This window comes from Lepisosteus oculatus, chromosome 25, assembly GCF_040954835.1.
Source record: "Lepisosteus oculatus isolate fLepOcu1 chromosome 25, fLepOcu1.hap2, whole genome shotgun sequence".
Classification (NCBI taxonomy): Eukaryota; Metazoa; Chordata; class Actinopteri; order Semionotiformes; family Lepisosteidae; genus Lepisosteus; species Lepisosteus oculatus.
The window spans coordinates 13,473,972-13,487,615 of NC_090720.1; the positions used below are offsets into that span (position 1 = coordinate 13,473,972).

The 13,644-nt window shown below is 39.6% G+C and overlaps 1 protein-coding gene across 1 annotated transcript; it reads right to left on the minus strand.

Moving 5' to 3' along the window:
• Nucleotides 1-1,443: 1,443 nt before the first annotated feature.
• Nucleotides 1,444-8,073, minus strand: LOC107075491 (claudin-16-like). The gene is made up of 5 exons (XM_069183953.1): nucleotides 7,514-8,073; nucleotides 5,831-5,966; nucleotides 3,823-3,987; nucleotides 2,411-2,475; nucleotides 1,444-1,863 (listed from the first exon to the last, which is right to left on the minus strand). The coding sequence occupies exons 2-5, from the start codon at nucleotides 5,874-5,876 to the stop codon at nucleotides 1,636-1,638; spliced, it is 504 nt and encodes a 167-aa protein (XP_069040054.1). The 5' UTR covers nucleotides 5,877-5,966; nucleotides 7,514-8,073; the 3' UTR covers nucleotides 1,444-1,635.
• Nucleotides 8,074-13,644: the final 5,571 nt, after the last annotated feature.

Genomic DNA, 13,644 nt, shown 5'->3' on the forward strand with positions numbered 1-13,644 from the left:
CTTAGTAATGCAGTCCAGATGTCCAACTGGCACTCCCCAAACAGATAGGCGCCAATGGATGACCATTGATCATGATAGCCAGGCTTAGCTAAGTGCATCCCCCTGTGGGAGCTGTCCTTATCAAAAGAAAACATCTTGCATGAATAGTTTCTCTGTGGCTGCACCACAGAGATGAACAGAGAAATGGGGCCTCATTTGGGAAGCTCAGAAACACTTAATTCTGCCTTATTATTAAGCCTCGCCGCTACATATCCAAAGCAGTAACTCATGTAACAAGGGCTTTTAGAAACAGGGATAGAGAAATGTATTATTATCAACAGGATTCATAATATTAATAAGGGAGTGGTTTTACTATTAAAATTCTTCTTTCGGCTACAAGAGCTACTGTATGCTAATCTATTGTAGATGTTTACAATAATTCAGTCTGTCATGTGGAGAAATTAACATGCTTTCTCACATTTACTTTTTTTTTTCCCCCAACACATCCAGTGCAGTAAAAGAGAAAACTGGTTTCAAGTTCCCCTTGTGTTTCAGCATCACAGCAAAAGAGGGAACATGACAGCAAAGCTAGCGGAGTACTGATTGAGCACAGCTCCCATGTTAGTACTGTAACTGATTATTTCTATATTAACCAGACGGACTGATTTCCACAGGCTTCCCCAAGGATTCAGAAACAAAATGAGAAGATGCTGAGTTCTCTAAAAACAAAAAGGTAAAGCTGACAAACCTGTACCTTTAGAATCTTCTCTTGTTTAGTTTTCCCATTATTTCTGGGGGAAACTATTCTTATGACACTGTTATTGTATTTTAATAATGACCAGCTTAAGACAGTGGGCAGTTTGGTACACTTTGATAGCATATATTTCAAGTTTCGTCTCATACAGTACTTATTCCATTGCCTACTGTAAAAAAATATGCATGCCAACTCCCTATTTGTGGGTACCTAGCTCTCTATATGCAGTAACTTCCTTTGATCGCAAAGACTAGACTTGTTGATCTGACTGTGAGGGCTGGATGTTGCAGAGGCGATGTAAGAACAGAACTACATTTTCTGGCTGAAATCCAGCTGATATGGTTGATCCTGTTTGGCTTGGGATGGGTCTCTGTAACAGACACTGCCATGCCTGAGGCCTCAGACAATTGCTTTTTGCCCTCTGTCTTCATATCTGTCTGGTTATCTGCATAGCTGTGACATACTGTAGGATGTATTTGTTCTCTAGACACCTCTCATCTGTGAGAGCAACTATGCCTTGGTACTGATAACTGGCCATGACATAATGTTAGAGTGTGTCTCTTTTTTTTTTGCAGAGTGTTGTGTATGCATAGAATTTTACAGATACACAGAAGTAGAAATAATTATAGAAGCACAGGTCATGCATAATGTGTAGCTGCACAGGCAACCTTTTTTTGCTTTTAAAGGATTTTCTCAAAGCTATGGCAGTACTAAGAATATTAGAATATTAAATTGCCAATTGGGCAATTAAAAAAAAGACAAAAGGAAAAACAAAAGCATATTCCAAAAGCAGTATGCGGACGTTTCTTTCAAGCAACCCACCTTGTAATTCACTTTACTCCCATGTCACTTACTAGAATTGACAGTGTCTTCAGAATGAAGAGTAGCCCAGCAATGTCCCGTTATATGTATGTTTGACCATTTTCAGTTCTGTGTCCTGGGTATTTCAAATGACTCCAATGGCTTAGAGGCAGTACCGTGGGTCCAGACCTGAAGTCTGCCTTCCTCTGAGCCATGCAGTGCTGTGTCAGAAGTGTTACTGCACTAGTCACTATACAGGCCACTGCCCCTGCTGCCAGCCAGTAGGAAAAGCCCAGCTCATAAGTCACCCCAGGAATTCCAAATTTAACCTGTTAGACAAAATCACTTTCAGGCAAAGCAATGACAAATAAATAATTCAGGGTTCTCTAACTTAGGATAGTTAAAGTTTATTCAGGTCTTCATTATAATTAATATTTTTTTCTGGTTATGCTGATAACCATTGATGGCCATTAAACATTAAGTACTGACCATTTTATAAATTAAAAAAAACATGCACTTCTTGTTCTAAAAGTTCAAATTTTAAAAGCTTATTGCATTTTCTGTTGTAGCCAGATATTATCACGTATTTTTAAAACACCATATAAGAAGAATTCCCCCAACCACCCTAATCTCTAGCTAACATTAAACACCAAAGATGTGAGTACACTAAAATCCAAAATAGTAACTGTTTATAATATTACACATCAAAATGCATAATTTGATGATTGAAAGGTCTGTGAATATGGTCTGTAATGCAAATTTATCTTTGTACAACTGACTCCAGTCCTAAAATAAGTGCTTGCTCAGCACTGAATGTCATTCATCAGGCCTACCCATGATGATCATTGAAGTAAACTAGACTGATTATATACATACCTCTTGTCTGTATTTGATCAAGGTGTCAGCACCATACCAGAGAAGTCCAACAGCACCAGATACACCTACAACAAATTGTACGGTTTAGTGTTGTAAATGCACTCTTTTTGCATGGACTCTAAAGATTGTTCAGGGGATAGAGGCACTTAAATCTCTCCATTCTCTGTAAGGCCATGAAATGAACAGACCAGTGTTTTTTCAGCCACAGCTGAAGTATCCCATGAACACAAGGAAGTAGATATAAACTCCATGCAGGTCCCCCCTGTATTGACCCCAGGATTGTAGGCTGTGAGGTAGCAGTGCTAACCTAATTGCTGTCCTGTTAATCAATTAAAGGGCCCTAAAGGAACAGAAAGCACTATGTCCTGCAAATCATTTATCTACCCAAGATTTCTAATCTTGTATTTAATGGGGTTTTGCTGTCATATTTTTAAGACTTTTAATTTCCCTCCCAAATATACTGATGTTTCTACATGGAGCATTAATCATTACAAAACACAAAACTTCTTGCTCAAACATTTTATCCTAGAAGTGGATTGAATAGAAGCCTAAAAACCACTGTTTTAAATAAATGCAAATGTGAATGTATGTTTGTATGATGTATTATGTTGATAACATACTGTATGATCTCACACATCTTTTTCCTATAAGTGCTATTTGTGCAAAGATTAGTAGATATACACTGCTGAGAAAGTGTTAAACATCTAAGCCACAACTTGAAGTTAGTGAATGTATGGTCTGAGCACCAACAATTTCTACAAAATGTCTGCTAGTGTTTATTTATTGCAACTGTATTTAAACAGCTTAGTTTGAGTGAGATGAAACCAAGCTTGAAATTTAGCAGTCTTTGATTCATGTTTATCAGAATCTTCAAAACCTTGTTTGCAACAAATCAAAGAACAAATTAACTGCTCATGTATGGTTAAGATTAATGGTAGCTTATAAATTACATCTACTGTACCATTCACATCTAATTGTCTCATTGTCAGGTGTATTCCATCATTAACATAAATTGTTCCTCTCTGTGAAGGTAAACAATACTTTTTTTATTGTCCCAAAATAAATATGTATTGAGATAAACTATTTACTTGAAACAATTACATTCAGATGATAGCCCTGTAGTGTCTGCATAAAGAAGCATAATGCCGTAGGAGTTTGTACATCAGTGTAAATTTAGAGTAGAAGCAGTCCACTACAATATAATATTTTTTAATAATACCCCCAGATACTCTTAAATTACATTTCAGATGATTACATTTTTGCCCCAAGGTTTCTTTTTTGTTAGAACTTATGTTATTAATTAAACCGTGCATTTACTTGTGTCATAAAACAAATCACGAAGGACACGAATCCCAATGTGTTCTGAGCACAATGAGAATATTCTATTGTCAGTGCAATGCTACAATACTCACCTCCAAAGAGGAAGAGAATGCCGGAGCTCAGGATTAGTTTGACTTTCTGATTTTGGATGTCACTGATGAGCTTTGTACACCTCATTCCACAAATGAGTCCCGGGATAGCCAAGATACAGACTGTACAGGTTATTACAACCACAGCCCTTGTTACAACCATTTCCACTACAGAGAGAGGGAAATGATGTTCAAACAGACTGTCAGGACATTGAGGAAATAAAACTTCTCCAGTATGGGAGACTGGAGCACGGGCTGAGCTCTATAAGCCATACATTGTTAATGTGTTCTTAGGTGACTGTGGCCAGAAGTCTCTGGGGTTTGGTGATGGGTAAGTACCACATTGGTTGCATTGGCAGGAGCCAGACAGATTTTCATTTCATGATGGAGATACTTATGACTGGAGTCTGCAGGTTCTTGCCTGTGAGATCATATTTCTACCTACTCCCAGACAATTTAGGCTAGGTTAATTGGTCTTTCTACATTGCCCCTGTGTGCTCTGCTACATCTGTGCCTTGTGACAGACAGGTTATACATCTACAGTCTAGTCCTGACTTGTACACTAATTATATTTCCAGTGTAGGCTCTGGGTAATCATAATATTTACAATACCAGGAGTAAGAAGCTTTCTAAGAGTGGATAGCTGAATGGGCACTCTGCGTGTCGCTGCCATAATTGAGGATTTGTTCTCCAGTAACCTGGTTAAGTAAAAGTAATGCACTACTCCAAAGTAAATTTTGTAGATTGTATCAATGTCTGAGCACACAGAGGCCTTTACCAGGACATGGCTGGAAAGGTTTTGTAAAAAGAGCTGCAGTAACCCCCAATTTCCTATCTCCTCTGTGGGAATTCACAGTCCTCAACCTTCCATGTTGGTGATAAAGCTGTCTTTGTAAATCTGAGTTTATTTAACAATTCCAATTTAGAGCTGCAATGCAAGAAAAAAGTTATTAAAAGTGGTTTAATTAAATATTCTCCAGATATTGGTAATATCATAGTATGATTATGTACAGAAATAAATAATTCAATTTTCATACACTGTGCTTAAATACCATCCTCCCATATGAGATACCTGGGACAGGGCTCGGATGACTCCCAAGACAGGATATGCCCATAGTAAAACTGAATGTACTCTAAATCCATCTTCTAATCCAGCTCACTATGTATTGCATTTCACCTTAAGAAAATTAAAGTCATAGTCAAGTGAACAAAGTTTTTTATTATCAATTAATGTAAATGCACAAACCTCTTGCAAAGATATGTTCATGGGGATCTGTACATATCTTATTCAGGAGATAAGGAACTACTGTATTTCAAGTTCGGTGAATTCTGGCACTATTCACCTATTGAAAGTGCTCAAAGTCAGCAGTGCTGCTTTTGTAACTTTCTAAGCACCCAGATTCAGAATTGTCAATTTAATATTTAGCTTAATGCCCTACCACCACTACTGTAAACATGGAGAAAGGAACAGCATGCAGATATGCCTTTCTGACATGCCATTCTGTCAGGGCTATTCTTCATCTGAAGCAGCACAGTGCTTTAGAGGACACTAGGTCATGCCCATTGTGAGACTGATGTCTCTCTTCATCACTACAAACCTGCAGGCACCCAGCAGATTCCAGGAACGACTTACTTTACTTCAAATGCTAAGGAAACCTTGGCCAGCTAATCCCCATCTAACTGGTCCAAATGTGTGCCATCATTTGGGGGATCCTGGTTACAATCAGATAATGTGGTTCACGTTCAAACCACCAATATTATGACCACAGCGTTCAGCCTGTGGTGTTACACATCAGACCTTTTACAGCATATTGCATATTTACTTCTGCCACATTCAAAATGTAACCCATAACAAATCATATACTGCAAATCTTCCTTACTGCCTTATATTGCACCTAACTATAAACATCCTCCTTTTAGTAATACAACTGCCTTGTCTTCAAGCTGCCAGCTCATCTCTGGAGCTGACGCTGGGAATAGTCCCAGAGTTAGCTCCAGACAAACAGCTCACCAGGCAGGTCTCCCAGGAACGAGAGGGGACTGTCACAGGTCCACATGTTTGCTGTGTTATCAAAGACGCATTCACTCCACAGGCCCCGACACCTGACACTTAGGCCCACTGATGAGAACTGGTCCTTTGCGTCGTGCTGGAAACAAAAGAACGATAAGACAACACAGAAAAGAATAATTCCTTACACTTATATAGCACTTTTCTGGACACTCCACTCCAAGCGCTGGAAATAAGCTGCTCTGCTCAGGTAGTGTTGTGTGGAGAACACATGATGATACCTTGTTTTTGAAGAATGTTTTACACTACAATATGCCCTGAAGTGTTTAAGCGATAAGAGGGGGACTTGCCTTACTGACTACATTTCAGCTCCTTCTGTAGTAGTAGACTACATTGCTCACTGGCGAGCAGCTCAGTGAGGAAGCAGTGTGTTGCTTGAGAGCATGATGAATTTGAAAGGTCAGACTTAACTGGAATTATACCAAGACATTGGGTTAGTATCCCCACTCTTTCAAATATGAGGGAACCTCAGCGATAACACCCTGCTAAAAACTGAATACTGAAGGGTGGATGTTAACAACTTGCATAACAAGTGAACAATGGAAAGAAAAAGTATTTAAATGGTACCACAATAAGCCAATCAGTTAATTTACTAAATTTTTTTATTATAACAAGCTGATTAAATCAGTATTCAATAACACACAGTATCTGGGAAGCTTGTGCAGACACACACCACCCTATGTGTAAAGAATTGGTTTGTATTGTACTGTAGATCCTTGACTCTTAATTTACATGTGCTCTTGGATCTTTCTTTTCTTGTGGATTCTTAACTAATGTATAGGATCATTAATGCTTTTTTCAATACCTTTCAGGAGTTAAAAGTACTGGGTGTTTTCTTAGCCTCGTCTGCTCAAGACTGGAAAAGGTTACGTTTTTTTAACCTGTGTTCAACTTTCCTGTTTGACCATGAATAAAGCTGGTCTCTTTTCTAGGGACTGTTTCCAGGGCACCGATGTAATTTTCATAATATGGTGACCAGAGTTGTACACAGTATTTAAAAGAGGTCTGCAAGGTACACTTATAAATGTATCATTACTTCCCTTGATTTGAAATGCTGCTTGTTAAATAATATCCTAGTTTTTCATTGATTTCCTACATTGTGCCGAAGAAGAGAAATGATTAGTAAGAATAAATATCTGAATCCAATTCATAGGGACTAAACTGTAAGACTAAAAAATGAAAGAAAAAAGAAAGAACCCTGGTACAAATAATACGGGTTATCTGCTTTTACAGCACACTGTGATTTTCAGAAACAAAACATTGAAACAGTCAAAGAAAGTGACAGAAAATCCCAAACTTACCAACCCAAGTCAGAAATCATAAAGTATTTTAATAGTCATGCTCTATTGTCACTGATCTCAGAAACTACCCGTAACAGTGTAGTAGGCAGAGCCACGGCGAGCACCGGTAAAAAGTCAACATCCCTAATTGAGGGACGGTATCACCGGTGTGGGATTAGCAGGGACTGCAAATAACACACGAAGGGGTGAAAATGAAACAAAAGGCCAAAAAGAAAGGTGTACAGCTGTGCATCGCGACCTCCAGGCTGGGTTTACCCTATTTAACGGGTTCCAGCATGGGAAAAAAATAGAACTGCTAGCACAGCGGCGACCAGACAGGACGTACCCTATTTAGCGGGGTCCAGTCTGGTACAGCAGGGCGCGGAAGGCAAAAACAAAACAAAAACTCAGTGTGTGAAAAAGGAGTGCCTGCCCTGGTGAGGATACGTGACAGGGAAAACAAAAAAAGAAAAGAAAAAGAACGCTTTGCGCATGTGACTGTTGCGGTTCTGCGCAGGCTTGTGCCCTCGGCTCTCCACCTCGCCGGTTCGTCCTGCAACACCTGGGCACAAACCCGGGTCTCCGGTGTAATGTAACAGGGAACACGCCGAATGAGCAAAAGGAGTCCTCCCTCAACCCACGCAGCTGAGGTCCCTGCTATGCGCTGGTAGGCGATGACGTCACCGTGCGCAAACTAACTCCTCTATACGCAGCTACAATCCCCTCCTGGACCGCCGGTGAAAAGATACTTCCCTTCTGGGGCTATCCAGTGAGTGTACCTTTATACTGTAGAACCTGCACAGCTGTGCTTAATCTTCAAGGAACTGGGACAGCTGTTACTACAAAGGCCAGGCATCACCCTTCCTGCAGGGCACCGCCTCCACACTGCCCACAACCCCGCGTAAGGTCACATACTATAATAATAATAATAATAATAATAATAATAATAATAATTGCTTACACTTATATAGCGCTTTTCTGGACACTCCACTCAAAGCGCTTTACAGGTAATGGGGACTCCCCTCCACCACCACCAATGTGCAGCATCCACCTGGATGATGCGACGGCAGCCATAGTGCACCAGAACGCTCACCACACATCAGCTATCAGTGGGGAGGAGAGCAGAGTAATGTAGCCAATTCATAGAGGGGGATTATTAGGAGGCCATGATTAGTAAGGGCCAATTGGAAATTTTGGCCAGGACGCCGGGGTTACACCCCTACTCTTTTCGAGAAGCGCCCTGGGATTTTTAATGACCACAGAGAGTCAGGACCTCGGTTTTACATCTCATCCGAAGGACGGCGCCTGTTTACAGTATAGTGTCCCCGTCACTATACTGGGGCATTAGGACCCACATGGACCGCAGGGTGAGCGCCCCCCGCTGGCCCCACTAACACCTCTTCCAGCAGCAACCTTAGTTTTTCCCAGGAGGTCTCCCATCCAGGTACTGACCAGGCTCACACCTGCTTAGCTTCAGTGGGTTGCCAGTTGTGAGTTGCAGGGTGATATGGCTGCTGGCTATACCCCAGAACATACCCCAGAACATCATGTGCAGTACCCCAGGAAAGAAATTGGCAGATCGCCATAATAGTTTTGCTGATGATTTTGCAAGTGCCTTCACCCAGCAAGGCAGGACGCAGCTTTTGTCAAGGCAGGGGAGGGGCAGAACAGCATCCAGCATCAGTACAGGACTCCTGGCCGCAGCATGAGACAGGCAGCTGATGGCTGACATTTCCAGTCATTATCACAGAGACATCCCTCTGGTCTGAAACATCTGAACAAACCATCTTGCTGGAGCTTCCAGTCGCACGGGACGAGCAGTGCCAATCAAGGGGCTGGAGGGCAAGGTGCATGTCTATTGAACAGGGCTGCAGGGGCTTTGCAGTGAAATCCCTGAAGAGGGCGACAGCGTGCTGGACAAAACACCCCATGACCTCAGGATACTGTACATCACCAATGATGCATCTAAGTGCATCACAGTACACATGAAAGTCCATACAATTGTTTTGTTATACAGTAGGTTAAAAAAGTTTACTTTAGATATCTGTAGTTACTGTATGGACAACATGACTGAAATGTATTTTTTTACTGTAGTTCTTACTATTGTTTGCTGTACAGATAACATAATTTAAAGAGTTTATAGGTTAGTAGTTTTTTTGCAATAATTTGGATCAATACAAAACATCAAATAGCAGGCTAATGTACATTTTTAAGCCTAATGCCTTAATATATATCTTTGTGGAAATACAGTATATTTTTCCTGGGAAAATAATTCCCAGAGGAGCAAATGAGGTATTGTATTTTCTGGAAATAATCTCCCAAAGTTCTCTTTGGCCATAAACAATACCTTGATCTGCCCAGGGCTCATGAACTTACAGGATCTGCCCTTTCCGTGTGTAAAGAGTGTGCTAGCCAGCCCTACTTAGAGCATGGAGAGCTCTAATGCAGCTAGACGGCTCAGAGAGGTACGGGCTTGGCATTTTGGTGCTAAGCTTTGATCTTTTACTTAATGTGCGTGCAGGACCACAGGAGCCTGCCTGCTGTGTCAGAACAGCAGCTCTGTTTCACATCCTTAGGCAAAGGAAACATGACAGTGCTGTTTTTTTCAGAATTATTTGTGTTTCCTTCCTTGAGAAAGATGACATACAGTACTCAATTATTGAAAATATCTACTTAGGAAACAAATCAACTGTGCTAGTTATTAAAACACCCATTTATGAATCAACCATCCTTCCAGCTAACCATAACTTTGTTATGTAATAATTCAACAGCCACATGCACAATATTTCGCACATAAATAAAGGCCACCAGTTCAGAGGCTAAAACAAGCTGTCCTACAAGAGTGCACAGCACAACACTGTCTACTAGTGTACTCTTCTTCAAAAACTATAATCATTCTGGGAGGTTTATTAGAGAATTTAACATGCTTCCTATGAAAGAAGATCTTGTAACAAACTGTCCATGTGAGTGAAGCTTTACTGAACCTGTGTTCCATGTGGGAGTTGAACCTGCAACCTTCCTGCTACAGTTTGTAATTTTTCTTGTGTTCTATAGACACAGATGCTCTCCTGGGACTGAATCTTCAAAATATGTCAAGACAAACACAAACCCTTCAATCATTTTAAATATTATGATTTTATAATTTAATAAAAAGTGTGTCTCTACCTTTACATATAGGGTCTGGTGAAGAAAATGGTTGTCTCTCAGATAATCCGTGATGTGTCTCAGGGTTCTCCATGCAGGTAGTAAAAATAAAAACTACACATACAAATTGGGAAATGCTGAGCTAGAAGCGGCTGCTTGTGAAAAAAGACCTAGGTATTTATGTTGACACATCTCTTGCATTTCCCAATGTGGGCAAGCAATAAAAAAGGCAAACAAAATGTTAGACTATATTGCTAAAAGCATAGAATTCAATTGAAATCAAGGGGTGTATAATGTATTAGTAAGGCCTCATTTAAAATACTGTGTATAATTTTGGTCATCATGTTACAAAAAATATTTTTCTGCTCTGGAATCATTCCAGACAGGCATAAAAAAGAACCTTCTTAGTACCAGAAAGAGAAGACTACCAGGGCACCTGATTCAAGTATTCAAAATTCTCAGTCATTGACAAAGGCAGTCTGTCAGATTTCTTCTGAATGAACAGTGGAACAAACATCTTAGGACAAAAGGGGAAACTACCTGGAAGTCCATTTCAAAGTGGGAACAGGAGGCTCTGCTTTATCCAAAGGCTTGTGGGAGTGTGGAACAAGCTGCCTACCCATGTGGTAGAAGCTAACAATTAGGCTCCATTCACTAAATGGTTTAGATGGGCTGAGTCTCCTCTACTTTACAACCTTTCTTACTGTATGTTCTGAAATACCAAATTCAAAGCTATCACAAAAACATTGTTGATTTATGATTATGTATTTTTAAATTAAAAACAATTAGACAGAGTAGAAATAGATATTTTCCAAGGCCAGTTTCAAAATATTTTACAGTAATGTAAACACAACTTGTGGGATGGTATTGTAGAAGACATGCAATACAGTGAAGTAACAGGCCTGTTTGTGCTGATGTACTCAAACATAAAGCAGAGCTCGGAAGGATGTCTGGTTTGACCTAGAAACAGGGTCTCTTACCCTCCAGCAGTCTATTTCATTCGCCAGGATTAAAAGAAAGATGCCAGCAAGCCCTAAAACAAGAGCCAGAATTTCCACTGCAGCATTGTCCATTGTCTGTCAGTCTTCAGCTTGGTCTGTTTTCAGCTCCTTAAAGCAGAAACTCCTTTTCAATATTTGACAGAGAGCAGCCTCCTAGGTGGCATCATTCTAAATGACATGAATGGAAAAATGTCTGTTGCTCAGGAAAAAAGTACATTTTTGAGTGTTTCAAGATTCAAGTACCATAAAATGAAAATAAAACCATAAAGGATATCCACAGAGGAAGGCAGTTTGTCATTGATTTTAATTGCTAATTGTTCTTGAGCTAATTGAGTTAATTGTGAGTTGCAATTGACCCTCAAGCCATTAGGAATTCAGCTAATACCTTCTTTCAAATTCACTGTCATTCAGAACAATTACTAAACTGTACAAAGACACAATTGTGCATAAAGTACATGATATAAAGTCAAAAGACTTTCACATCCATGAACTCCATCCCTGAATCAATACAAGGATGAAAGACAAGACAAGGATGAATTGTACCATCCAAAGCCCGAACAATGAGGGCTCTGAAGGTGCCCCAGAAGCTGCCTCAAAGTTAAACAGAATTATTCAGTTGTAGAATTCAGTCAGATATAATTCCTCCATGTTTCAAAGCCTGCCCCTCTGTCTGACACAGGAGGCTGCTGGCTGTGTACAAGGTGTAAAACCTCTCAGACTCGCCTGGGTTTTAGAGCCAAGAGAACGACAGCCTTTCAGTGACTCTCTGCTGTCTGGACACTACACTGAACTGTGCTGTGACTTCTTGCATCCCTACAAAGTGAAGTTGGAAGTAGTTAAAGAAATAGTTTAGAAGGTTAGGACATTAAGAATTGACACCTGGTAATAGAAAAAATGTTGTTCATTAATTTATTACAAATAGCGTGTTTTTATAGTGAACGACACAGTAGTGTAGTGGTTAGCATTGTTGCTTCACATTGCTGGGGGCCATGGTTCAATTCCCAGAGTGCTGTCTGTATGGAGTATGTATGTTCTCCCTGTTTGTACATGGGTTTTCTCCAGGTGCTTTGGTTTGCTCCCCCAATCCAAAGACATACTGGTAGGTTAATTAATTGGCTTCTGGGAAAGTTGGCTCTGGTGTGAAAGTGTGTCTATGTCCTGTGATGGACTGGAGTTGTATCAGTAGGCTTCCTGGAAAAGGCTCTGGCAATGTCCCCCATGACAAAGTATCCAATATTGGATACTTTTAGTCAGTATTGGATAAAGAGGTTAGAAAAAGAATGGATGGTCAGTGTTTACTTAATTGTCAATAGCACATTTTCTGTGCTGTGTAACCGAACAATCATTTAAGCAGATGATGGTGAACATTTTTCAGAGAATTATCTGATTTAAGGTATAGGATGCCAATCCATATGTCAGCTAAACTAAAGACAAATATCAATGGTACATGTTCCCATTAGTGACAAAACAGTAGATATATTGTCTTCAGATCTTTAAAGAAATTAAATGATTAAACATTTTTGGTCATGCAGAAGTCAGTCTGAAGGACAATTACTTTCCAGTTAAATACAAATGAGTTAGATTGGCAGGTGGTCATCTGGCACAACTAGAATCAGTTGTGGATTCTTCCAGTTCTCATCAGAAAGGAATCACTTTGTATTTTGAATAAATTGGATATCCTACAATAAACCTGGATCTTATTCGTTTTTTAAGACAGAAAAGAATAATTGAGAATTTTATCTCTGCTTATCTTTTTGAAAAACCTCTGCTGTAAATATTGTTTTCACATGCTTTCTTTAAGCTTGCCAGTCATTGAAAATAGGCATTTGTATATATGTAAAAATCAGCAATGCCAATTAAAAATTATCACAGATAAGGAAGCAGGTAAACACATATGATGATGTAAAATGTTTACCATGATATAGCATCTGAACCAGGTACTGTACATTGCATTGGAGAAATTGATATAAGATAAAGAAGCACATTGTGTACATTAAATAGTTGTTTTGTTAAATACTTTAGCAATTTTATCATATTTGTAATAGGATAGCATACTTAGGTAAACTACTGTGCATAAGTCTTAGAACTTGTAGACAAACAGAATTTAAAATATATGGATTAACAGCAACAATCCTCTCAAACTAGTACCACTAGTGCTACAGTATCTAGTACTAATAGAGCTTTGACTGTTACTAATACAACTTAATGTGGGTAAAGTCTCAGGAGAAGACAACCCAGCATTATGTTTTGGGATAAAGATGGAAAGAAATCTGAGTGACAAAAATAGAATAAGGCAAAAACTGTCAAAAATGTGTCAAAGACTTGCACAGCA